Source organism: Neopelma chrysocephalum, unplaced genomic scaffold (assembly GCF_003984885.1).
Source record: "Neopelma chrysocephalum unplaced genomic scaffold, ASM398488v2 Primary Assembly neopelma1_96688, whole genome shotgun sequence".
NCBI classification, from domain to species: Eukaryota; Metazoa; Chordata; class Aves; order Passeriformes; family Pipridae; genus Neopelma; species Neopelma chrysocephalum.
Window position 1 is genome coordinate 502415 of NW_020925333.1, and position 27554 is coordinate 529968.

Here is a 27554-nt window from a genome sequence, read left to right on the forward strand (position 1 = left end):
AAGATCATATTGCAGACTGTAGTAGAAGTGGTAAAGTGAGGAATACATAGTAGTTTTAACTGTGAGCTGGTTTAGGTATTATAGATAATGTGCCGAGTCCTTTTTTTGGATTTGCGCAACTAGAAGATGCAGACAGGGTGCTCAAATCTTGTAATTGCTTTGAGAAGATATGGTTTGAAACTCTATCAAAAAACAAAAATGTCAAAGTTTTACACTAACAGTGCTGCAGATCACATCAAGATAAAAACTTACTTGACAAATTTTATTCCAGGGCAACATTGGATCGTCGAACTGGGGTCTTAACTTGCTTCAAGAGGAGAATGTAATTCCGGATATAATGGCACTTGCTCAACATTGTGAGGTTCTGTCTGTTAGAGGGTACGTGTATCTGATTTATACATAAAATTTCCAGATGGTAGTTGCCGTCAGTTTTCAAATAGCTTTACCTCATTTACATGAGTATATTTTTGTACTTTATTGGAAACCACCTATTAAAGATCACTGATGATTGAGTATCAATCTCAGTTTGATGCAACAGTAGAATTGTATAAGAAGTCTGAAAGAAAATGCAGTAAACAAATGAAACCTATGAAAAAAAGATACATGCTACTCATCTCCTTTTTTAGAAAAAAATATTTACTGCTTATTTCTGTGAAAATAATTTATCATTTCATTATTTTTATTGAGCATCTTTTTGAATCTTTAAAAGCATAAATAAATGGTATCTTGCCTAATATTGCTATTGCATTAGTGTTTGTCCTTTTTTTCAAAAGGTACTTTTCTACTTTATGTAATAAGGCTCTTGTGAGAATTAGTTTTTATTTTTGAATAGTGTATTGTTCTCAGATACTTCAGTGCATTTCTTAAGCTTCCATTGATTTACAAATAAAAATTAACAATGTACTAGTTGGCAGTTTTGTGAAGTTTCTGCTGAATTGTTTTGAAACTTTCAAAAGAGAAATAAGATTAGTTAAATGAGATGCTATTATTGTTGCTCTTTTTTCTATATGTACGTTAAATACAGAACCTGTGTCTACGTGCTTGGTCTAATAGCCAAAACTAAACAAGGATGTGACATTTTGAAGCATCACAACTGGGATGCAGTAAGACACAGTCGTAGACAGCCTTGGCCAGTGGTCCCTGATGACATGGAGCAGCTCTGCAATGAACTTTCTTCTATACCCAGCACTCTTAGCTTGAACTCTGAGTCCACCAGTTCTAGGCACAACAGTGAAAGCGAATCTGCTCCTTCAAGTAAGTAACCAGAACACCAAGAAAAGCAAACAAACGGAAAAAAACCCCAAACCATGACGAAATGGCATTTCGGTGCCGTTACCAACCTTCTGGCAGGATGAGGTTCAGACAAATGGTGTAAAGGTGACAGTGCAGTAAAAAGAGTGCAAGCAAGAGGACAGTTATGTGCATTCAGAGAGATACAGACAAGTGAGAGGGATTAAACAGTATCTTAGCTTCACATTTGGTGTAGAAGAAGGAAATTTTAACATCAGGGTAAGTTATTAATTTTTTATGTCAAGTCTTGGCAGTTTGCTATAGTATGCTACAGAAAACTCTGTGCTTAGGTATAAAGATACACTTGGCTGTAGTCAAAGGAATATTCTAGAAAATAGATTCATGTATTCTCTGGGTGTACGTACATACACAAAATATTGCTGTATTTAAATCATTGTGTATTTCGAGTACCTAATGCATTTTATTTTTGCTATGTGTAGCTGGAATTTAAATCCAGAAGTATACCATATTTAGATATCATTAAAGGAGTCCTTCTGTTGTAATCCCACTAGGTGGATATTTGCACTGAAATAAGATGGCATAGCTTTTCTTTTGAAGCAATGAGACCTTCACCTCAGATACTCGTCAAGTTAGTTAATTTGCACTACAATCTGCATAAAAAAAGGATGCATTAAAGTAGCAGTAAATTGCATAGATTCACACTTTAGCTTCTGTAGAATAGCTTCCTGTTTTGCAACATCGTTTCTACACTCTGAAGAAATGTCCATTTGCAGTGACAAAGTCTCGTGTAATTTCAGGTATGTTCATCATGGAGGATGACCGTTTTGGTAGTACTTCCACCAGTACATTCTTTCTAGATATTACTGAAGATGCAGAACAAATATTCTATGACAGACCTGGACCTTCAAAGGACAAAGACCGTAGTCCCTTTCCTTTTTTTTCTTCTAGTAGACTTGTGAAAAATCGCATTCTAAACTCTCTTACTCTACCTAATAAAAAACACAGAAGTAGCAGTGATCCGAAAGGAGGAAAGCTGACATCTGACAGTAAATCAGGCCTGAGGCGAAATCGTACAGTAACAGAACCTAGTGGTAGCATAGACTTTCCTACTGGGGAAGAATTCAACCCTGTTTTCAGAGTTCCAAAAATCCAGACTCTACGATTAGAAACTTCTTTTGTTGGAAGTAAACACGTAGAAGATACTGATAGTACCCCAAGTATTGGAGAAAATGACCTGAAGCTGCCAAAAGGTCTTGGAAATGAAATTCATCGGGAAAACACAAGCAAAGAAAGACTGATAGGAGATGGTACTACACAAACACATTTCAAGAGTCGTAGCTTAAGTTTTAATACAGATACCACAACAAGTGGCATAAGCTCAATGAGCTCCAGCCCTTCAAGGGAGACTGTAGGTGTGGACACTACAAACGTAGATACTGACTGCGGAAGTTTGAGTACTGTGGTAAGCACAAAAACAGTTAAACCAAGTCACTGTTCAACACCACAGTCTAACCACCTGCCTCTCTCAAAATCCAACTCTGTATCCCTGGTACCACCAGGATCTTCTCATACCCTTCCCCGAAGAGCCCAGTCTCTTAAAGCTCCTTCACTTGCTACGATAAAAAGTCTTGCTGACTATAACTTCAGCTACACGAGTTCTCGAGATGCCTTTGGCTATGCTACACTAAAACGCCTACAGCAGCAGAGGATGCATCCTTCACTGTCTCACTCAGAAGCCCTGGCATCTCCAGCAAAAGACGTGCTGTTTACTGACACCATTACCATGAAGTCTGGCAGCCTGGATTCTCGGCTAACCCCAAGCCGGTAAGAGATTATTATGTGCTCATTTCTGACTTCAGTGCTGTAAGAATCAGTTAAATCAGAAAAGTATCTTTCTAATACTTCTTTCAATCTGTACCTAAAAGGGGCAGTTGTTGCAAGGTGATTCCTAATTCCTCTGAAAGCAGTACCAGTATTAGGAGAATAATAGAAGAAAAATGATCAACTTTGTAAGTGCTGTCAGAGAAACCTGGCTTTCACAGCTCTGCTTAGCCCCTTTAATGCTGTTGGTTGCAAAGGATAATGTTTCCTTTTATCACATTTCCTTCCTGTTTTATTTTTCATAATATAAAAACGCAATTGCACTGCTAACACTATTAAAGTTGCAAACACACCAAATTGCCCATGAAGTCAGAGCTATATTTCAGAATCAAGTTTTCTCGATGTCACTGGGTGAGGTTTTAGGACAGGGACTCCTGCCAGTATGCTATATGTGTGTTCACTGTGGCATTGAGGCCAGTGATGAGATACTGGTACCAGATAGGAATGTCAGTTTGGCTCTAGCTACAACAGAGCAAAGATTTACTCATAGCATTTATTTTTAGATGGCAGTGTCACCTCTTTATTTTTGAGTAATATTAGATGTTCTGAACACTAATTAGAGAGTTACATAAGATGTCTGGCTCTTGACATTGACACTGTTCCCAGCTGCAGCAGTCAGTGCTTAACAACTTTCTCTTGAAAGGCCTTGTATCAGATTTTTCCTTTCACATCATCTTACTTCATATGTTGGATTTTCACACTACTGTTGAAAAGGAAAAGACACTTTCTATCTCTGTTCTTCCCTTAACATCATCTCTCAGATGAGAGAAGGCGGAGATGCTACCAGTACATGCGTCATCTGCTTATCGCACAGATCAGCAAATGCCCAGTTCCTGAGCTGCACTCCTCACACCCAGCTGAGTGTATGTAGTGCCTGCTTATTGCTCTGCATTTTTGGCCTGATAAAGAGCAACATTCATTTGTTGATATTTTCACATCTTTCTGAAAAGATGCCATAAAAGATAATTTCTTCTCCCTTTGTGCAGTTACGTTAGAACTAGACATGAGTGTGTTGATTAAATTAAGAATGAAGTAGATAACCTGTGCTGTCCTGGAAATTGAAAGTGCTGTTCCTTGCTCTGTCACTGGCTTCCTGTGCTAGTGCAGGAACAAATCAGTGTCATTTCAGTGGTGGTACAGGTTCTGTTATGGCTGTAAGTAATACTGTACCATTCCTTGCAGTCGTGCCCTTGATGTGCAGAGCAGCCTTGCTGCAGTGGACTTTCACCCAAAGACTTTCATCATGCAGTGTCATACTGACAATATTCCTGGTGCTTAGCTGTTCATGTTCTCTTGTATCAGTGGATAGGCTCAAGGATCTGAGCTGACCTGTTTGACGCTGAACTGAAATGTCTGCAGTGCTCATATCTCTCAGAAGGTTAAATAATTGCAGACATACATGCTAAAAGAGATTTTCAGATTGTGTTGGTCACTAATATAATTGATTGGAAGGACTGCAGTGTAACTAGCGTTTTTCTTACTGCTTACAGTTGAATGTCACCGCTGAATAATTGTGGTCCTTATAATTTCAAATTATGTTTACTAATAATTTCAGAGTAAGTTTACTGTTTCCAGCTAAAATTGTCCTTAACTGTTGTTTAAATAATAAATTAGAAAGAAATAGACTGTCTTTTTTATCTGCCAAAGGTATTTCTCTGTCAGTCTTCAGAAAACTTTCGTTTATGGTTTATTGACAGATTTATGTGTTAGATTTATTTTTGTGATGATTGTAGTTGTTCTTTTCATTCAGAAGGTTAAAAAGCGTTTTTATTTGGATGAATTATTTTGTGAGGCTAAATTTCCCACCTTTGACTTCAAAGACCAACAAAAATGTTAATGCACATGTCTCAAATCCTGATCATGGTTCTCGCCCTATCACCTGCAGACATTCCTTCATGAAAACTTAGTAATGTTTATAACTACTAATGATATATCTGTTAGCTTTTCTAAGAAAAGCAGGGACAAACATTTAGGATTAATACTTCTGTCTTTGATTTTGAGAGTCATTGTAGCATGTTCTATTATGAAATAATTAATGCAGTTGGTAACTTTTTGAGTTTATAATCATACAAACTTTTTGGTGGGAAAAGTCCTTCAAGACTGAGTCCAGCTACTAACACAAGTCCACCATTAAACCGTGTCTTTAAGGGCCACCTCTACACACCTTATAAATGTCTTCAAGGATAGTGACCCAGCTGCTTGCCTGGGCAGCCTGTTCCAATTCTTGACAACCCTTTCAGTTACGAAATTTTTCTTAACGTCCAATCTAAACCTCCTCTGGCACAACTTGAGACCTTTTCCCTCTCTTTCTGAAGTATGGCTTGACTTTTATTGAAAGTCCACCACTACTGTCATTAGCAATGGTCTGAATAAGTATCAAGAAAACTATTGATATCCTGTAAATCGTTTCATGCATTTTTATTGCTTAGTAATGTCTTGAACCATACATGGTCAAATTTTGGTAATTTAATTTTATCTGAATATCTGCTAGTCTGTTAGGGATAAGAAGGCTTTTTATTGCCCATCTAAAACAAAAAATTGATAGAAAACTATTTTGAAGGCAAAAAAGAAAGCAAATGTTCACTGTACTTTACCTTCCAATATATAATAATTTGCAATAAAAATTTACTGTTCCTGATGTATGTCTTGTTATTAGGAAACTTTAATCCACTGATTAGGAAACTTTAAACCATCTGATTAGCAGAAAACATTTATAGATTTTTATCTTTGATGAGAAATAAAATGACAGATGGCCAAATGTGAAGTTTCCGTTACTAGGTGTGGCAGTTTGAGCCACATTAGAAATCCAAAATCCAATTTCCAGGCTTCCCCCACCCCTTCCCACAATTTATCTTAACATGGAAGAGAGAACTTTCAGGCAGAGGCTTCTATAGGGGAAAGGGGAAACATATATACATTTATTTTACGCAAATAAATACTATACAAGCTAAAAGCAACTATATCTATATATATATTACACTTCTATCAGTCCCTTTGAAGCTCCTCCCTCAATTAGTCCGGGAAAAGCCTTTTCAGGCTGATAGGTAAGGCAGTCTGTCTCTCGTGGGAGTGTTCAGGGAGCCTGAAACACTCCCCCACTGACCTCCAGTTGTTTGCTGCAGTCCTTTCTTCTTCATGAAGTCCAAGATAGCTCGGAGTCCTTTCTCTTTGGTTCTGTGCCATTTCTGTTGTGTGGTTCTCTCTTTCGCTTTCATACCTCGGTTTGCTGCTGCTGTAGTGTAGTCAGTTTATCAAGCGTCCTCCAAGTCAGTTTTCTGCTGCCCCTGGTCAAACCTCGGCAGGGCAACTCCCGAGCCTCTCTCTCTCTGGCCCATCTCCAATTTCGCCCGGCATTCTTCTCCCTGGTACCGAGCTGCTTCGTTATCAGCCCATCCACTTGGCTCTGCTTCAGTGCTGAGCCTTGTATCCAGTCCCACTTAACAGTGAGAAAGAAAAAGCCCCCTAGCCTTGGCCACAGGCAGCCCGGTCCAGTTATGCACTGTCCCAAGCGCCCTGCAGCTACGGGGGGGGGAAGAGGGCCTAGCCTCCTCCCTCTTACCTCAGGTGTTGTGAGTCACATCCCTCACAAACTCTCACTCCAAATGCTGTCTCTAACCCTGCTGTGGGCCGCAGGGCCTCCCTTCCCCCCTCGGAGGGGGAAGAAAGAGGAGGCCCTGCCACCCCTTTGGCCTTCTATACCTACATGCAGCAGACACCAACAAAATTGCCATCAGCTTCCAGTGGTTGTGTATGTGTGATTTTTCAGTAGAAGCGAACAAGATGAATGGTGACTGGCCCTCCAGGGAACACTGCCCTGGCACCCAATCACCTCTGAGCCCCCGACTCTCAGGGGGGCCAGTCTTAACCCATGACACTAGGGCTCTGATCAGTACCGAAGACTTGTTCTCCTGCCTCTTCTGTCCCGTCTCGTTTTCCCAACCTCTTTGTATCTTCATTCTTTGAGGTGTTTTTTGCAGTCAGCTCTGCTCACTGTGCAGGTTTAAGTTTGTTCTTTGTGCATTCATTGAGCAAATACTTCCTCCATGCTTCAGTGACCTGGTGGTGGCACCTTCGGAGTACAGGAGTAAAATATTACCTGCACGCATTGCTGGTAGGCTCAAGGTCTGCCTTTGCGGGGATGTACCTGCTCAGCTCAGAGTTTGAGAATATCCAGGAAAGACATGTTCAGTGTATAGGTACATTTCAAAATGAGGCAGTTAGGCCGTTAGCCTAAATCTTTACTGGCTCCGTCTGGGCTGTAAATATTCAAAGCCTGGAAACTTGGAGAAAATTTTTAGTTTTGCAGGATTGGTTTAAATTCCTGTACTACGAATTACAAAGAAGAAATTTTTACTCTAGGAACTGCCAAACCATGCAATACGAGGCAGAAAAAGCAATGAGCTGTAATTTGTTGTAACAAGCTCTGAGATCTACAATGAGATGATAAGGATAGTCTTACTTTTAATGTGCTAGAATTGGAGAGTTACTAAAATTGTGATTTATTGTTTCCACGTTGCAGGTTCATGAAAGCTTTAAGTTATGCTTCATTAGATAAAGAAGATTTATTAAGTCCTATTAACCAAAACACACTTCAACGTTCCTCTTCTGTTCGCTCCATGGTGTCTAATGCTACCTACGGTAGCTCTGATGATTACATTGGCCTTGCTCTCCCGGTGGATATCAATGAAATATTTCAGGTATGTGTGTGTTAACTGATTTGGTTCGTATGCGTTTTCGTACTGACAGGTAGGTAGTCAACTGTTGCCTTTTCATCAGAATAGATTAAATCTAGAGAAATGAGCAAAAACGGATGTGGTACTTTCAAGAAACACATTTCGGACAACAAGAGGTTTTCTTCAAACCCTGTTTACGCAAGGTCACTAGTCTGGTTTGCATTATTAGGCAAATAATGAGACACACTATGTTAGAGGAATGTTAAACAATGATGACGTAAATATGCTGTCATAAGATTTTTATTTGACATCTGACTTTTTTACTAAAGTTAGCATAGTCTGTGGACATTTGTTAATGCCTCTTTAGCCAACAAATTGATCATCGTGATGACCATTTATGGTCAACCATAAATTATGTGCATAAGCACACAATTAATTCCCTGCTTACCATGATCTTGAAATATATACCAATATTTTATTATTTAATCATCATAGTATTAAGTTGTATTGTCTTTACTTAACCTTAAAGATACATATTTTTATGTTAGAACAGGTTATTTTAAGTGTCTCAGCAATTGCTTTTCTCTTTCTACTTGGTAGAAAACACATTCTGGTTTAACAAACTGATACATCACAGGGTTTAATATTCTATTACTTAATTATCAAAACCAGGACATGGTCTATGTCAAAAGTAAATCAGTGGGCTTCCTTATGTTTACTTTACTTAGTTGTTGCCTTTCAGTTGTAAATCACTTTCTTACTAATCTCACAAAAATACAAAACCAAGACCAAAGGCAAATTGTTCTGTAATACCTGCTTCTATTTTCCCTTTGTGAAATGATTACTTTTTCTTTCTCCTTCACAGTCTTTGTGGCACATTTATGTTGCTAAATTTCTTCTCTCTTAAGTCTTTTTGTAGTTGAGACGTGTCTCAACTCTACATCCTACAGACAGCATGTTAGATGTCCTGGTTGTTTTTGCACTGCATTTCCAAGATCTCCAGTGCTGTAGAGTCATCATGGGCAAATTATTAATAGCCATTGCGGGTCACTGGTTTTCTTACACCAGCCTATCACCACTGTTAGAACATTTACTAACTGGTCATAAGCCTTACTTAATAAACATTCATTCACAAATGTATATTTTTCTCATTTGGCTTTTCTTCAGTACTTGGGAGCTTATTCTTAGTTTTCTTCTCTAATTATATCTTCTTCCTGAAGTAAAAAAAATCAACAACATTTTATTTCCTCATAAAATCTCTTTTTCCTTTGTATATGATTATCACCTGTGCTAATTTTAATTTTCATTTGAATATTCCAGGTAAAGGAAACTCCATATTTCCAGAAGAAAACTACACCTCCACTTGATGACCGTGGAGCTAGAGTCTTTGCACCTGATGCAGGAGGTACTGGTTTTGTTCCTCTCCTGCATGTTTCTGTTGTTTATTGGTACATTGAGTGGGTTGTTGATTTATTGGTTAATTTTTCGTTAGAGAAAAGGTTATTTTTTAGCTATTAAGTTTTGAGAACTTCATTCTGGAATCTGGATACCTTCGATAATGTGAGCTAATGCTAATCAAAGACTGGTAGTGATACTGAATAAAGGAAGTAACACTAGATAAAATATGAATGCCACATATTGAACTGTTACATTTTGATTTCCCTTTGATTAAACATGAATTTATAGGAATCGGTAATGGTGTTCAGTTTTATTTCAGAAAGTAAATTTTGTCTTCCTGTGATGTATCCGTCACAGTTGATCAGTGAAGGTGATGGGACATGGTACAAGAGAACTGCAAGTACTCGAATGTGTGGCTTGTTCTGGAATGCAATTTCTTTTTGCTCCAGAGAAATTTGTAGGGTCTCAGTATGTCTTTTAAAAAGGACAACTGAAAAAAGAAGCCTTGAAACTGGTCCTCTAGTAGTATGTTAGGATAGCTGTTGTCCTGCCTCCTGGCTAACTGGTATTTCCTTACAACCACTTTGAGCATTCAAAAAGACACACTTTACTGATTTTTTTTCTTTTGTTTTGTTAGTATTGTATACAAAGCTGATTTTCCTGGAAGTATGTTTTTGTAGTTTGCTAAGTTTCAGTGTAAAGTAACCCTTGTTCAAAATTGTATTTGTTTGTTTTTTCCACCCAGGAAAGAGCATGTCACCAAAGTGTCTTCTGTTTGTTTCTGCATTGTTGACTCTAGTTTCTTCCTGTCATGGCCACTAAGTTACAGTTTTTTAAATAGTATTTCTATGTGCATTAGTGCATGTGTAATTTAAACGTGGTATATTTTATTAATCTTGTTGGACACTATGAAAATTGGTAACGTATTGGTGTTATGTAGGCATTAGTAATGTTGATACTATGTCAGGATTTACCACTTGCCATCTTTTACAGTATGTATGTTTAGAGGTTAAACTCTGTCCTTTGCAATGTTATTTTATGTATGGTAACTTGAGACTAAAATGTGATGTCTACTTCTTAAATGCTAACAATGTTGGGAGCTTAACCTCTCTCTCAAAAAAAAAAAGTTATAGGTGTTCATACGCACACGCTCCCCAGCCTTAAAAGGCTTAAAAGTGGAAATTGCTTGGTTTTGTGTGTTTTTTTGATAACTAATACTTATCTACAGGTCTTCCATCAGGTGCAAGTGATGTTGTCAAAAGCCCTTTCCAGATGCTACGACAGCAGATCAGTCTCACAGAAATCATGAATACCAGCCGTTCAGACGCCTCTCAGTTTTTAGAAAGTACAGAGGATACTGGGCTGCAGGAGCACACAGATGAGAACTGTCTTTACTGTGTCTGCATTCAAATTTTGGGTTACCAGCCTAACAACAAAGTGAACTCTGCGTATGGTCGTACAGGTTAGTGTTCCTTGTGGAGAAGTGTGGTAAAACCAAGTGAACCTGTTGGATTTTGTTCATTTCTAAAACTAAATAATCTGTAAGGGGTTTTGTAACTGACTATTGACCTTAAAATTAATTCTCTAATAAGCTCACTCTGCAACCAGTGGTATTTCTGTGGTCATTTCCAGCTTTTCAGTTTTTAGTATTATTATGATTAGGTGCCTGCATATATTTTTAAAATATTTCTGGTGTATGTTAAAATATAAAATTTGAAACCTTATTTAGTACTTAGAATCCATTTCCTGCAAACTGACACCTGCTGTCCAACTAATGAAAAGTCTGAGTTCAAGTCTGTACCCTAAAATACAATGAAGGAAGTCTGAGGAGTTGGTTGAAGTTGAGCTGTAATTTCTGGGATTTAGTCATCTTCCTTCATATTTTGAGTTTCAAATGAGACTCAGAATTACTTTTTGTAGCGTCCTCTGCAGAGCTTGCATTTACATGCCTTTTTACAATGTCTGTGGAGAAAAGATAATCCAGTAATGGATGCTTAGTAGGAATCCTTACTGTTTGACATTAGTGTTACACATTCAGCTAGTAGCACATGTTGGCAGGGGGGATGATACACAAAATGTGAGGAATGGCTCAGAGAGCTTGAGCTTGAGGTTGAGTTCAGAAGCAAGAAAGGATGGCAAATAAAATCCCAGCTATAATTACAGGTACAGCAGAGCCAGGCTGTTGTCAGAGACTTTTCTGCAAACTGTGATAATTGTATGAAAAAAAGTATGCATATGAAAGAACATCTGTATCGTTATATAAAATGGAGCTTTATGTGTGAGCATTTTAGGCTTCCCTCAGTGTCTAGAAGAGTTGACTATTTTCACTGGAGTATTTTAAGATTCTAAAAAAGCAATTTTTAAAGATTTTAAGTATGATTTTTTTCAAAATACAACATCTACTTTCCAGCTGATTTTGTGCATAGTAATTAGTGCATCAGTGTCTTGCATGTTTACCATTGTTGAAAAATTGCAAAAGCATGTGAATTGAAGAAAAGTGTGAATAATAAAGATGCAACATTTTGTTTATTTGTCAGATTTTTCAGACATTCCATATACTGACTGGTGTGGGCAGACCATTCACAATCACTTAGACGTGCATTCCTCCAAATTCTCTGGAATTTCAGGCTGTAGTGATGCAGTATCCCATGGTTCCGCTAGCAGCACCAAGAGTACAGAACTTGTGTTAGGTAAGTTGGAAAGCCTTATAATTATTAGGGACTGTAACTCTTGAAGTATATTTAAGGTATTGTGGAAAAATTATATTTCACTTATATACACTGCAACTGATTAATGCTCATTATTAAGCAAAAACTGAACAAATCTGGATAAAAACATCTCTGGGTGGGAGAACGTAGTTCTAAACTCTTCTTTTGCTATAAGCATTTCTGCAGGCTATTCAGTAGCTCTGTATCTGACATTACAAGCAAATTGATTGCCTTTTTTCCCTAACTTCCCAACTGAAGTTAATTTAAAAAAAACTTTTAAAAATGACTAAATTTCTGTAAAGAGAAAGACATTTCTTTTTTATACTTGCGTATTACATTTTGACTTATCATTTCTTATGAAGTAGCTGGTTGCTAAATTCTCCACTATCTGAGAGAAACTCATCCAGTTTGCAACATGATTTAGTGGTAGAGAGAGCACTGTGACTTTATCTTAGAGGATATTCCAGTTACAAAGTGGTAGAAATATTTGAAAAGGGTTTTAAACTGTTTAAATTCCTGAAAATAGTATTTCATTTCAGTAGAAATATTTTTGATCGCTCAGAATAATATGTAAATATTTATGTGCATGTACGTGTATGGAGTGCTAAAACAGACTTTTGTGGCATAATATTAGCACAATCAAAGACAATTTTGTTTAAATTCCATGCTGTTTAATTTGTTTTTCCAGGAGTAAAATCAATCCCAGATGATACTCCAGTGTGCAGAATACTTCTGCGGAAAGAGGTCCTACGTTTGGTAATCAATTTGAGTAGTTCAGTAGGAACTAAAGGCCATGAAACTGGACTTTTAACGTAAGTTCAATACATTCCAGCTGTTTTAGCAACATTTAGTCATCTGTATTCTCTAAGATCTGAGGGACAGTGAATAATTTAACTTCTCAAAAAATTGTCAAGGAGATATGATTGACTGTCATGTGAAAGCTAAACAAATAATTTTAGCATTTTTGCTCTGTGTTTAATATTGTACCCTTCACCAGACTTTTTAAAGTCAATGTCTTTAAAAAAGAAACTAAGTTTTTTTAATTATGCTGAATAATAAATAAGCACAATAACAAACTGAAAGTAACTTCTTGAGAAACACAACTCTGGTTTAGGCAAGAGTACAACTACTGAAATTAGTTTATTTTAAAAAATGTTATAACCTATAGGTTTCTGAACTTGTGACATTGGAAACTGGCAACTGCTAAAAGAAGAGTTCTACTTTGTTAATGATGATAATCTAATTGAAAAGTTTCTTTTAAAATATTATGGAAATCTGCTTAAGACTTATAAATTTTGTTTATTCTGTTGTTCAGAATTAAGGAGAAGTACCCCCAAGCATTTGATGACATATGCCTTTACTCTGAGGTGTCCTACCTGTTAGCACATTGTACATTTCGACTTCCATCCCGAAGGTTCATTCAGGAGCTGTTTCAAGATGTTCAGTTCTTGCAAGTAAGTGGAGGGTTCACATGCACTGAATGTACCAAAATGTGCTAACTTGGTGCAGGTTTCATGTTCTGAGTAAAAGATGCTTTCAGAGAGGTATGTCCTAAAGGAAACCAAAGTCTCTAACATTATTAATACTTCCATCTTTTTCTTTTAGATGCATGAAGAAGCAGAGGCTATTTTAGCAACGCCAACAAAACAGCCTGTAATCGATGCATCGGCTGAATCCTGACCTCTGCCCAAGCAGTGCATTTCATGCAGACTTTCTGAAATCCTCACACAACCCACAACTGACTGGACAAAAAAGGCTTGGAGCACCATCTTCTAGACTGTTCCAGAAGCTACTGGTACCTGAAGACTGAACTGAAAACATTTGCTTCCTCAACCAATTACTGCCACAGTGATTTGAGCCCTTTGGGGATTTATTAAACATTACATAGTTTTAATAATAGTAATTACCAGTATATGCAAGAGCCAAGCACTGAACGCCTCCACAAGTTTTCATTTCATTTTCTACCATACATTAAGAAGAAACAGGACAACTTGCAGAGACATTTTTAATTGACTTATGATTCTGTTCCAGAGAAGCAGAACGATGCCTTGCTTTTTAAACCCTGAATACCAGGAATCAGAGAGATGGGAGTGCATTCCACTGCCAGCAATGGGGAGCCATGCTGTAGTTGTGGGCACTAGGGGATTAATATTAGCCCTTCTCTGTTGGTTTTTGTACTGTTTATAACACTATGAACATGGGGATTTTTAACTTCAGACAGAAAGAAATGCCTTTGTGAATCTGAGGTTTCATTAAGTTATTTTAATATTGATATAGTTGTAAGACATTTTATTAGCAGTTTCTTCAATTTCATTACATTTACATACATGTATCTTGCCTGAACCAGTTAAGGATTTTCACTACAATTTGATTTTTGAAAAACCAAATAATTTAAATCTAAAATGCTGAAATGAGATTGTTTTCCCTGAATATTATGCATGTGTTTGCAGTTTCTACACTCATGCTCATATAATACAAATGTGGGTCTTATTCTTAACTACAATCGTTTAAAAAGCATGATTTGTATCAGATAAGCAAATATTGTATGAACTAAACTTGAAGACATTTAATCATTGTAGCTTTTGTGAGGAGACATAACATGAGTGTTTTCCAAGTTCCATGGAAACAACTTTTTATAAAAACAAAGGTTTATTTGAATTTTCAATGGGTTAGTGATTAAGTGTCTGATAGTACTAATAATTGTAGTGAAAAGCCTTAAGTAACAAATTTTGGAGCAGCCGTACTTATAATTTTGTACTGGTATATAAGACTTGTTGAAAAAGTTAAATGATACAGTGACTGGTAATGACTGAAGTAGTTGCCTCAATCATGTTACTAGTTAGGTTTCTAAACTAATAAGTGCAAGCTTAAAAGAAAAAAAAAAGTAAGAATCCCTGTCACTTTTGTCATGAATCTAAAGATTCAGAAGCCTTTATACAAAGGTAGTATAAATATATGCAAATGTGTATATATAGTAGCATGGCCACCTTTGTTAGAATGCCTGTAATAGAAGGGATTACCCTTTGATTTTGATATAGGTGAATAATTCAGCTGGACTGTACTGAGTAGAACGTATTTTTATCCATTCACTTCTACCATTTTTTATAATTGTCAGATTAATACTTAACTGAAACTTATCCTGATGCTCATAACTCTGTTCTTACTAGCTATGCTACTGGAGATTTCAAGAAGTAGTCCTGTGAACAGTAACACATGATTCCTAGTGAAACATAGAATTTATTTCTTCTTATTGGAAATTTCACCATGCCATGTAAGCACCGCTTTGCAGCTATCACTTCACTGAGTTCTTGTGTGCACTGCATACCATCAGGTTCCAGTAAAGCAAATTGTAAGTTGCTGCTCATAGTCAAATTTAGTTCCTAAGATTATCTTTTCATGAGTTCCCACTGAAAGAAGGAGCAAAAAGAAACTGATTCAACTCTTCTGTGGTCGTTGACACAAATAATACATCTATGTGTCAAGACATGTTTGAAATGTTCTGAAAACAGACCACACCAGTAACTATTGGACTTCTAGTCATAAGAAATAAATGCTTCTGTAAAACCAAAATGTCAATCACAGTAGACCAAATAGTGGTATAAACTCCAAAGGAAAATAATGTAGTTTTCCCACAAATGGGGATAGCGTATGTTATACAGTAGTTTCAAACACTACCTCAGTTAGGCTAGAGTAGAAGAGATTTGTTTTAATAACTAAATGGGGTTACATCAAACAACTCCATGTTATTTTTCTGCAGTTAAAGCAAAATAAACAAGTTTTATCACCTGTATTTAAATAAAACACCTCTGTTCATTTGTTAAGTTTAACCCGTAGCACTTAATGTAGAAAGGCCTCTGATTACAAAAAGGTAAGCAAACCTACTTTTGAAAGAATTTCCATCCTGAAATGCTTATGCATTCTGAAGTACTTGCTTGCTTGTGTGGGGATCCATGACAACAGAAACTTGACATAAATAATTATGGCTGCAAATTCAGTTATAAAGCGTGATTTTTCTTCTGAAAATGTATGAGTGTCAGTAATTTCAACAAGTATGCATCAAGGATGTAAAGTCTGTACTGTACATAACATACAACATTTCTAGAAAATTAATTTACATACTGACATTAAGCTCATTGATGTTTCTGTTTAATTGGCAAATGAAGGGGATACTGTTATTGAAGGAAATTTATATTGGCCTAGTTATAAACTGTGAATTTCTAAATCTGTAGATCTCTTTTTTCAAATACTGTTTTCAAAGTTCTTGTTTTGGGGTTTTGTTTGGTTCATTTTAAAGCTTCAAAAGAAAACTGTAGTAAGCAATGATTGTGCTTATATTAGCCGTAATAAAGAATCTCTTCCACTTCTCCTAGGGAAGCTGACAGACCACCCGCTTTTATATTTCCAGTGTGAATGATACTGTTGAATAAATGGCAAAGTGTGTAATGTTCACCTACACTATATACCAATGCAACTGGGTTGCTGTGGCAAAGAAAATTTTCCCACATGCTCATACACAGCTCAGAGGCAGAAGCCGTTGTGGGAAGGAGAGGCTGCATGTGAAACCAGTCACATTTAGTCTACTGCATTAGCTGTCCAATTTACTTTGTCGGCTTTTACAGTCAGTGGAAAGGGGCAGCCCTTTGCAAAGAGCAGTGATCTGGTGGGGCCACCAGGTACCTCTCCAAGGAGGGAAGGAGGACATAGCTGGGTGCTGAGAGTTTTCTTTTGTAGAGAGAGACCTTTTCAGCTCTCTGAAATTCAGACATGCAGCATGCTCCCAGCTGTTGCAGACATAAGTTGGAGCTGGAGATGGTCAGGATTTGGAGTGGTGAACCTGTATGTGGGGCCCCTGGCATATCGTGCTTCAATCAAATTGCTTTTCCTCATCTGACCATTCTTATTTGACTGACATCTGACATACCTACCCAAAATGTGCTCTCATTGCAGGGTGGTGGCGTTTTTTCCCAAGTGGAGTTCTAAACTATTCAGATTCAATAGTTTAGGGTGCAGTGGCTCAGCACGCTGAGGTAAGCTGCCGTTATAAGGCACCAGTGAGAATCCTGCTTGTCTCTTTGTCATCTTATTTTGAAACATACATAGTGATCTTGAATGAGATTTAATTTGCAGCGAGACTGAAAACAAAACCGTAGCACCTTTCCTATGTGCCTGAAGAGTAAGGTAGCTATTCAAGAAAGAGAGAATAATCAAAGCCTAGTGAGAGTTGGAAGAGTTGTTGCTGCTTCATAGTTGTGTCTTGGTCATGGTATTTGGCTTTTTGGGCTGCAGGAAGCTGGTGTTTTCCTGTAAGGGAACATAAGCTCCAGTTTAGCAATGGCAGTGGAAGGCTTGTTGCCAGGCTCTGGAACATCTCTCTGGTTCTGCTCACCTCCCAGCAGGGCGGCACACAAGTCTTGTTACTCTGAGCTTTACTGGAGCCAGTTGAAAGCAGGTCCAGTAACTACTTTTTTTTTAATAGTTAAAAAAAACCCTATTAGAACACTTCTATTACTGTGTGCTTATTAAAGATATACTTGGTGAGAGTAAAACCTGAACTGTAAAAGAACTTTGGGGACATGCTAGAAACCATGTTTGTATTTTTCTAGAAGCCCCCCATCTCCTTGGTTTTTGTTTTAAATCTTCATGGTGGTTCCATAGATAGTTTTGTTTTCAACAGATTTATATTCAGTAAAGAACGCGGATTTTCTTTGGGCTATTTTTGTAGCATAGATGGACAGCAATGCCACAGCATGCAGAAATTGCACATTTTGAGTTGCTTTGTAAAATACACTATTTTATTTGAGTAATGTGATTTATGCCAAAAAATGTAACATGCCATTTTGCCACTGAATAGGGTGTCTCAGCACAAGATGCAATGTCTAAGGGGGGAAAAGGCAGACAATTTTTAGTTTTAATTGAAAAATTGTTCCAACACTGGGCTGTCAGCATCCCTAAAACTTCATTACAAGAGATTATCTAAATTAATCATCCTGATCTGAGGAAAGGGATTAAGGAAAATCTCAATACTTATTCTCCCTGTCCTGTGTGGTCTTTTTTTTATTTAGTAATACGCTGCTACATATTTGGAGGTTCTAGTGTTTTTAGGTCACTGAACAGACATTGAAATCTGATTTATATTGTATACCTGTAACATAGAAAGAAAAAGTATTTATATATTTTACGTAAGAATATTGCATTGAGCTGTGTATAATTTAAACAGAGGCTTGTCCCAAAATGGTATTGCCCATCTTGATTTTTTTCGTGTTTTTCTTTTTTCTTTTTCTCTTTTTTTTTTTGTATACTGTGTACAGTTCATGTCAATGAGCATTAAAGGCCTCCTGAAGCGTAGTCTTATCAAAGGGATGCGTTGTTAATAAAATGTACTTAAACTTCTAATAGTTGTTCTGGTCTCTTATGTACCTCTCAGCACTAGAAATGGGTTGAAATTTTATTTACATTTGTAAGTTACTAATCAACTAGAATGACCAGAAGCTTTCTAAAAAAGTTTTTTGTCAAAAATATATTTTATATTAATGCTTTGTAAGATATAAAAATAGAGACTTTAATAGTTTGCACACCATTTTTATTTTAAAACTTTATCATGCTGATACTGAGAATACTTTTCCATTATGTGATGGTTTAAGTATTAGCATTTCAACAACAGTTGTGCAAGTTGAATTATCAAAAAAAAAAAGAGGATTACACTTTTGAACTCATTCAACCATTAATGCAAGACAGATGTCTTAGTATATAAAAATTATACATGCTTCCCCAGCCATGCAAAAATACTTTCCTAATCTTCAGTTCTGGCACACAGACTGCACCTTCTGACTGGCACAAGGGCATTATCCTCCCTGGAATCCTCTGTTTGTGTGCTTTTATGCACAGGTGGTTTCACAAAGCACCACCCATCGGGGCCAGGAACCAAAAGGGTTTACAGGGAAAGAGCAGTTGGCTTCTCCTTAGCTCACCCAGCAGTCTGGTACCCGGTCAAGCGTTTCACTGTGTCCAGATAATGAAATTTCATCAGCGCAGGATCTCCCTAGGAAAGACCAAGGGAACTGAGAGGTGAACAGGTTAATGTGTCTCGCCCCACTGTCAGGAAGGCACAACTGGCTGAACCCACACACACACACTCACATCCCTCCATTCACTTCCTGGGTGGAATTGCTGCAGCCAAGCCCCAGTGACAGCAGCTTCTTTGAAGTAGGGACTTGTGCTTTGTTGCAGCTGTCCCCTCTGACACAAGGAATTGCAGTAATGCCAAATTTTAAAATGTTTAGTGAGGTGTTGACTGACTTGTGTATCAGAATTCTTTAGCTACGTAACTCTTGATTTAGGGTACCTTTCAAACCTTTTTGAATAAACAGGCCTTCTTCTGAAATGCACAGCTCAGAAGTTTTATATTGATAGTGACAGAACAGCTCCCTTCTGTTTGTTGGCCTTTTCTCCAGCAGCAAAAATTTTAAACCACACGAGTACATACGATGTGATGAAACACTCTGGAGAAGAAAATGTTCCAAGCTGTAATGATACTGTGGTATCAAGGTTTCAAATGCACTGTAACTCAGAGGTAAAGGGAAGAAAAGTTTCTCTGGGATGCTTCCATTGAACAGCATCAGCCTCCTCCCTTACCTCTCTGTTCTCTTGTCAAACTGCCTTCAGCAAAATGTGCCCAGCCATGTCTCCTTACTCCACTGGCTGAAGGCTGACAGGAAGGACTCTGCTGTAATTTTTCTTTACTTGTCAAATGAGTCTGTGTGCCATCTGTACACACACAGCACAGTGTGTGTGGACTGGACACCTCTGGACTGGACACAGCTGGCCATCCCTGTGTTTGTACCTTTGTCTGTACCTCGCCTTTTCCTGCCTGAAAACTTCTCTCTCTGTTTGCAGTGAGTGCTTGTCTCAGCTATGGGCTAAGGTCTGACTGGTTTTCCTGTTGCAACATAGCTTGTGGACATTACAACAGTATCTGTAATCAACAGTGTAAAAACTAGATGTGGTTCAGTATCAGAGCTCACTTGTGCCTGCAGCTGCTTTAGTTCCTAGGAAGTGTGATTAGCTAGCTAGTTAAACACTAAGGGAAGACGAGTAACTGCATTTTAGCGAACTAACTGAAGATCAAATTGGCAGAGACCTTCCATTTTTTTCACCTTTGAGAACCGCTTATTCTGTGCTCTTAAGCTGAAACCATGTGACACATTCCAAACAGCACTGTAAGGATGAAAAACTAAAGGGTTCCTTGTGCACTGAGGAGGTTAATCTAATGAGACTTTCAGCTACAATTCCAACTCTACTTCATCATTACAAATTTATGATTTTTTGAAATCAAAATGAAAGGCCAAATTCACTGCTGCCTACTGTAGGGATTCTGAATGTTAAAATGATTTCATTGATTGGTTGGTTTTTGTTTGTTTTGGTCTGGGGTTTTTGGTTTTGTGGTTTTTGGTTTTTTGTTTGTTTTTTTTTTAACACATGCAAAAGCAGTGTTGGGAGATCTAGCTGATGCGCAGCCTGAATATGACATTCTTCACAAATGGTATACATACATCTATGCATCTGACTACCCTGTCTGCTTACATGGTTGGTGGTTTGGGGTTTGCTATGGAAGCACAGGAGTTAATGCCAAAAGAAGTTCAGTTCATGCGCAAAAGCAGAGAGACAGTGCATGGTACCACCTCTGCAAACAGCTTTCCTGCTGCAAAAAGAACTTCCCACCTAGCTCCCCACATTTCTTTAGTGTATAGTTAAGACAATTTTACAGGGTCATTCTTCCAGACAGAGAAGGCAAAAGTGTGATGAGCCCCAGTGACAAGAAATGGAAGCAGGGGCTTGTACTATAAAAATATGATTTTTGTGCTCTTTCACCCAGCAAGTGCCGTTGGGACACAGGTGCAGTGAAAGCATGGCAATTACTGGATTTTGGTGCTCTGGGCAGCTCTCCTAGAGAAAGTCAAAGTTCCTTCAAATCTTCTAGTAATGTGCCACACTGTATGCAGGTAACCTTTCCATGATGATTTCTTACATCACTTAAAAGACAGAAAATAAAACCCACCCCTCACTGTTACTGGGCTGGGTAATGCTCCATGCCCAGCAGCACAGCATCCCTGGCTGGGGTGGCCAGAGCATGTAGTAGCGTACTGCAAGTGAAATAAATTCCTTGACCACAACAACCTATCCCCTTGTTTTAACTTGCTCCTCTATAAATAAATTTATCTCTGTCAAATACAGCAGTTCTCTGCATCAGGCTATGCCAGACTGCTGTGATCTAGCTTTCTACACAATACAGGCCACAAAACGGCCTATAAATCTTATATAATCCCCATAAACTTGTAATGAAACCGTAACACACATTGTTCCCGTGTGCAAGCCAGTACTGAAAACTAGTCAAAGTAGGGCAGTTGAGTTTGTGAGAGCCCTAATCAAAAGTAGTTCTTATCTATATTGTGTAATCAAACACTGGATGGACTGAATGGAGGAGAGTACATCAAAGCCTTCTCCCCAGGCAGTGCACATCTCTCTGTGAGATATATCTCAGACCATTCTTTCTGCCATCTGTTTCTCTGGTTGCTGAGGCTGTGTCCTCATTAGAAATATCAATATAGCAGTGTGGCTGGTATAGCCCTACTGCCAGCTCTGTCTTGTTCGCTTCCAGTGTCTCCGGTGTTTGATAGGGATCAGATTCAACATCAGGATGAGAAAAATAAGCAAAATTTTCAAACCAATTATGAGTTTGAGAGGAAGGTGTGGGTGGAAGGTCTCTCTCTACATTTTCCTTAGGGTAAATCCAGGACGAATTGTGATCATCAGTCTTGTCTTCTGTTGGTGTGGAAGACAACTTGCTCCATGGATGTAATTTCTGGGCTTCAGACTTATTGTCCACAGCCAGCATGTCAGGAATGCAGTCATTTATTTTCAGCACTTTCTCAGAACCAATCTACAAGAGAACCATTCAACAAAAAAATTAGTCAATGAAAAAAGTCCAGAGTAAAGAAAAGGGAGCAATCACTTCAAGGACTTCTAATATTGTCTTACACATATTTTTTTAGTTTGGACTTTTCAAATAAATGAGAATTTGAAGGAAAACCTATGGAGAGAATGTTCAGTGAAAGCGGTATTTTATGTCAAATCTATCAGACTATTTATTTAGAGAATTCTTTAAGTAAATTCATTACAACTGTATTTGAAGAAGGAACCATGCCCCTCTACTATGAAGACTTTTCCAGGTTTTTGATGTGGGCTGGTTTTAGTCTTAACCAGAAGCAACCAGCAAGTGCATGGCTCTGCAGTGCCCTACTGCAGATGGGTGTGGGGCAGGAGGAGAGGCCGGACACAGCTCATAGACTGGCATGTGGGGGCAGGAGGAGTGGGCAGGCACAATTCACAGGCTGGGATGTGGGGCAGGAGGAGCAGACACAGTTCACAGGCTGCAGTGAAGTGCAGTATTGTCTGGTCTGCTGCATTCAGTGTGAGGGCTTGAACAGCAGTAGTGGAGGAATCACCTACTGTATCAAAAGATTTCATTTATTCTCCAATTATGCACTGGCTTTTTGCAGTAACAGACTGCAGAATATAAGCTGGTCCCTGCAGAGTCACATGAATGCCAAAAAAGGAAATTCTCCACTAAAGAGTATTATTAAACTATGTTAATGTTTTTATAATGGTTAAATGAAGTCAACACAAAAATTAAAAAGTTAATTTTTAAATGTAACCAACACAAAAAGAATATTTTTTTAAACTTTGAGTTTGAAATCAAAGAATGGACAAATTAAACACACCAGATTTTCAGTGATCTTACCTTAAACCCTTTGAATGACAACACTTTGCTCTTGTTAGGACTAGGTATTGTAGGACAGCAGCACTCCTTCACCCTGGAAATAGGAGAGCAAAACAAAAGACATTTTTGTTCTCTTATAAAAGCACATTCTACCAGCAGAAGCCACACATAGATGTGTACAGACACAGCAGCAGAGGATGAGTGTCTCAGAAATGCCACAAGCCAAATACAACATCCACACAGTTTGACAGCCAAAGGAAGAAATGAATGAGGCCTTATAGCAAGCTGAAAACAACAAGCTGCAGCAGTGGTTTGTGAATTAGGTTAGTTACATTCTGTCTACAATAGAAAAATGCTTTATAACTTACCACTTCTTCTTCCAGTGGCATATAGCTGCTACTAGGGTTGGAACAATCACTAACAGGAATAGGAAGTACAGCATGTTATCTGTGAAAGAAAAATACTTTTAAATTTTGCTTTTAATTCCTCACATGTTAAAATCAATACAGCCTGAGTTTCTCGGGCAAAAATAACACCAAGCCCATGTGGGATACCTGCCACTAACTCAGCAGTAAAACTGTGTGGTCTATGGTTGAATTATTATTAGACTTCTTTTTATTTGCTCTCATATTGGCATCTTTACTGTAAGAGGAAATTTCCAAAGGCTAAGGCAATGATAACCTCACTTATGTATTGTTTTAGGTTTTCTCTCAGATCTCCAAAAAAGACAGATTTTACTGTAAGAAGTGAACAGAACATCTGTACTTCCATTATGGACTGACTATAGCAAGACAGACACTACACTAGTGTTCAAGTCTTCTAGGATTTATGTGGATACAAGGATCTCAGTATTTCCTTCTAGCTGGAAGACACAGCCTCGGGCTACACTGTTCACAAACACTTGAGGCTGTAAGTGGGCTGAGGGGGAACACTAGTTAGTGCCAGCTCTCTCTCTGCCCTGGCCAGCATCCTCCTGCCGTATGCCAGAGAGTTTGTGTGTTCCTACCACACGCTACAGCAGGGAATGGACACATGTTATGTTCTCCTTTTATCTCTTTTTTGGGTCAGTTAAGCCCTCATTTTTATTTTCTGCATGGCTGTACAAATGTCTTGCTGGCTAATGGGAGCTGGAACATGGGACACAGAGGGACGCAGAGGCAGAATTGTGCCTGTGAGGTACCGTGGGAGTTTAGACACTGTTCTGCTAGTTAGCCTAAAGCATGAAGTCTCCTTGCATAAGCCAATGCCTCCCTCTTTCCTATCCCTCCCCCTTCACCTCCAACCCCAAGAAGTTTCTCAAAACCGGGCATCTCCAATTTGGATCATAAATTTCACAACCATGACTGCTGACTGGTATTTTCAAGGGAAAAGAACTACAGCCAAGTGATTTCCTCTTCCGCTGTGGTGATCAAATCTGCCCACTTAGCAAAACACAATGCTCAGACCAACAAACCTTCCATATTGGTTTATGAAATAGTTAACTTGGCAATGGATTTAAGAACTGATGAGAATAAGAAGTTCCAAGAGTTCATAGAGAAATTACCTGTTTGCACACAAGTCTGTAGTTTTCCCTGTATTAGAAAACCGGCTAAATCCAAATACAATTCTTTAATGAGTTCTAACAAACAGGACTCACTAGGCATGCAAGTGTGCATATATTAAGCTATTTCCCAGAAAGATATAAGACTTAAATAAGGATATAAATTAGTTTCATTCTAAATTTTTTTTAAAAAAACCTATCTACTTTAAATTATCAAAATGCCATATTGGTATGCACATGTCATTTCTCAGTTGGATCCTTTCTGAAGTGCACGCTGCATTGAATTACATGGTTTTCCTTGAGAAAGGGAGATTATTATCAATAATCTCATGAAAATTTTAAATCATCCCATCCTTCTGCTAGAAGACGTTTTCCACAGCCAGTACTCACAGTTATGTGGTGTGTCTATGTATATAAACTTATCAATGGGAGTCTCTCCTCCACCCGTATATGCTTTAACCCCTAGTTTGTATTTTGTGTTTGACATCAGGTGTTCCACAGTGTATCTCTTTTCTTCTGGATTTTCAATTGTGTATTTACATAGCTCTGAATTATCTAAAATGAAACATAAGATAGAATCATGAAATCACAAAATCAACAGTCTGGGTTGGAAGGGACCCTAAAGATCATCTCGTTCCATCCCCCTCCACCATGGACAGGGACACCTCCCATTAGACCATGTTGCTGAAAACCACACCCAGCCTGGCCTTGAACACTTCCAGGGATGGGGCATCCACAACTTTTCTGGGCAACCTGTTCCAGTGCTTCATTACCCTCGTGGTAAAGAATTTCCTCCTAATATCTAATCTAAACCAATTTTTTTTCAATTTAAAACTATTGTACCCCTTGTCCTGTCACCAGGCCCTGGTAAAAATCTTTCTCTGTCTTTATCATAAGCCCCTTTTAGATATTGAAAGGTTGCAGTAAGTTCTCTTCAAAATGTTACAAACCCACTTATGCATGGCCACTGAAATAAACAAAACATTTGCAACCCACCTTCTTTGTAACTTGCACACTTTCTTATGAGAAGGATGATGCATCCTGACTCACTGCCACAGGGCTGAACTCACATCCCTTCTAGCTGGACTGTCCAGCATTGCCCATCCTCTCGCAGACACCTAATAACTTGTTGCCAAAGGCTGCAACTGTTTATTTTCATTTCCTTTCACTAGAGCTTTTAACATAGTGATTTGAGTTTTGCCATTTCCTTTTTTTTTGCCAGAATTCTGTAGCCCTTAAGCTTAGGTCAAGTTCTTTGAAGATAATCAAAAGTAAGAAACTTCTGCCTGAAAAAAAACCCGCTCTTTAACCTCTCTTGTGCAACTCCCAGACCCCAGGGAGAAATGGTTAGCTTATTTCTCCAGTCACACCCCTTGTCTGCTAGCTCTGACAAACAGGGAAGCAGAAAAATCTTTGATTTAAACTTTTTAAAGTCCAACTGGGATTACTTACAGAATTATGGTACTTCTATAGTTAGTTTAGTTCTGACAGGAACTCCTACATAAGCTTCCCTCAATTCAAAATATGCTTTTCAGTTTGGTACTGGTCTAATCAGCAGAAGGATCACAGGACATGACCCAAATGGAAGAAGAGGCAAGAAAGAAAAGATATCCTTTAATGTGATGGAAACATCTGAAAATCATAATGGATCAAAGTCATCTGGAGCAGTTTTGCATGTGGAACAGGAAGGTCAGATATAGAAGTTTAAATGTGGCTTTGTGCCACTTCACAGCTCACTTCAGCTGAAGGAACTCCACTGTAGAACACAGACACGAATACTGTCACTGGAAAAGAATTTAAATGGGGAATTTACACAGTGTTCCAATTCTGAAGGAAATAAATTGCATCCCATCTGTTTCTAAAATACCCCAAATCCTAATAAGACTAACATGTTTCCTATGACTCTTATCCAAGCAAACCACAAATGTTTTTTGAAATTCATCCACAACTCCCATAACAAGAGACAAAAACTTACATCCTCCTACAGTACCAAAGGAATGTTTTCTGGAGCTAAAAAGGAGCTACAGACAACAGGACGGGGGCTGTAAATCTGTATAAAGCCAGGGCCCACTTCTGCCTGTCAGCACCTCAAGCACAGAGGGGAATCAAAAGCAGCAGGTGTTGAAATCTATAGATGGCCAAATTAGCCAACTTGACTGCCTAATGTGAACCTTCTAAGATGCTGCAGTATGAGCAACCTGTATCAATGACACACCTTCCTACATTGCAGAGCTCAGTTACCTGGAAGAATGTGCTTTTTTGATCCTTTTAAACTGCAATTCTCTTGTATAGGTGACACGTAGACATGGTAACCTCTCACAAAACCAGGCTGTGACTCATTTGTGAGGTAAGAATCCCAAGACAGTGTTACTGCATTGAAAGTCAGTTCAACTTTGTCCACAACAGGGTCAAGAAGAGGAGCTGGAAGAAAGGAAATTCAAGTTAAACTTGCAATTATTCTTCAAGGATGTTTATATTTGCACTTGAAAAATCTACACTCCCATGTGGTGTTTATGTTTATATCTTACTTGTATTTAAAAGTTGAACAAAGTCGAAGTGCTCTACAAACACTGTCAACTTCACAGAGCCTTCATGCATCCACATTATACACAAAGTAGTGACTGATAATCACAGTTTTGTTTAGGTCTTCTAATACACATGGACTCTACCTGGTCACTGCACTAGCCAAATATCCTCTATGGAGAGCCTGTATGTTGATATACAACTGACACTTCACTGATGATATAGAAAGAACATAGAAAATAAAATTTTATGTAGCTGTGGGAAGAAGCAATTCTCATAGTTGTGGCAGGTCAATTTAGCAAATACACAAACCCTAAAAACGTTGCCAACTTACATAGCTCCCTGAGATAACCAGTCTTCTTTTCCAGTAAGGAGGCTCTATTAGCAACAGATCCATAGATGCGGAAGTTGTATCTCACCCCCGGAACAAAGGCAGCTAGAAAATAGTCAAACTGATTACAAAAATATGGTTTGTATTTCAGTGTTGCTTTTGCTGAGCTGCTGTCTACAGAGGTCAATAATCTATTAGACATCTTCTCCACGTGCTATTGTGCTATTAAAGCAACTGAAAGAGACACAGGGTAAGCCAATTCGTGGTATGCATACTGTGAATTAAACACATTTATTCTGTCTGAAAGAGATAATGGGGGAGGGGTTTATATATTTTTTTTGTTGCCATACAGTATTCAAGGTGACTGCACAATAGACTCTGAAAGAGCAAGATAATTTCATTTTACATTTCTGGCACAGGAAAAGGTCATGTTTTGACTGTTTAATGCAGATGCATATCCATGCATCAGGAT

General features: G+C 38.2%; 2 protein-coding genes across 3 annotated transcripts in view; one reads left to right on the plus strand and one right to left on the minus strand.

The window, feature by feature from the left end:
* The window catches only part of RICTOR (RPTOR independent companion of MTOR complex 2), a 76000-nt gene extending 57696 nt beyond the window's left edge, over positions 1 to 18304 (plus strand). The window contains exons 29-38 of the mRNA XM_027709182.1: positions 272 to 378; positions 1025 to 1254; positions 2049 to 3075; positions 7652 to 7829; positions 9126 to 9210; positions 10432 to 10665; positions 11741 to 11893; positions 12600 to 12723; positions 13227 to 13365; positions 13517 to 18304. Coding sequence (XP_027564983.1) covers positions 272 to 378; positions 1025 to 1254; positions 2049 to 3075; positions 7652 to 7829; positions 9126 to 9210; positions 10432 to 10665; positions 11741 to 11893; positions 12600 to 12723; positions 13227 to 13365; positions 13517 to 13591 — 2352 coding nt within the window. The 3' untranslated portion in view covers positions 13592 to 18304. The remainder of the gene's footprint in view (positions 1 to 271; positions 379 to 1024; positions 1255 to 2048; positions 3076 to 7651; positions 7830 to 9125; positions 9211 to 10431; positions 10666 to 11740; positions 11894 to 12599; positions 12724 to 13226; positions 13366 to 13516) is intronic.
* A 170-nt stretch (positions 18305 to 18474) lies between these two features.
* The window catches only part of OSMR (oncostatin M receptor), a 29234-nt gene continuing 20154 nt past the window's right edge, over positions 18475 to 27554 (minus strand). For both annotated transcript variants that reach the window (XM_027709186.1, XM_027709183.1), the window contains 6 exons: positions 27086 to 27187; positions 26470 to 26649; positions 24619 to 24783; positions 23057 to 23135; positions 22710 to 22782; positions 18475 to 21848 (listed from right to left, as the gene is read on the minus strand). In XM_027709186.1, the coding sequence (XP_027564987.1) occupies positions 21399 to 21848; positions 22710 to 22782; positions 23057 to 23135; positions 24619 to 24783; positions 26470 to 26649; positions 27086 to 27187 (1049 nt within the window). In that variant the 3' untranslated portion in view covers positions 18475 to 21398. The remainder of the gene's footprint in view (positions 21849 to 22709; positions 22783 to 23056; positions 23136 to 24618; positions 24784 to 26469; positions 26650 to 27085; positions 27188 to 27554) is intronic.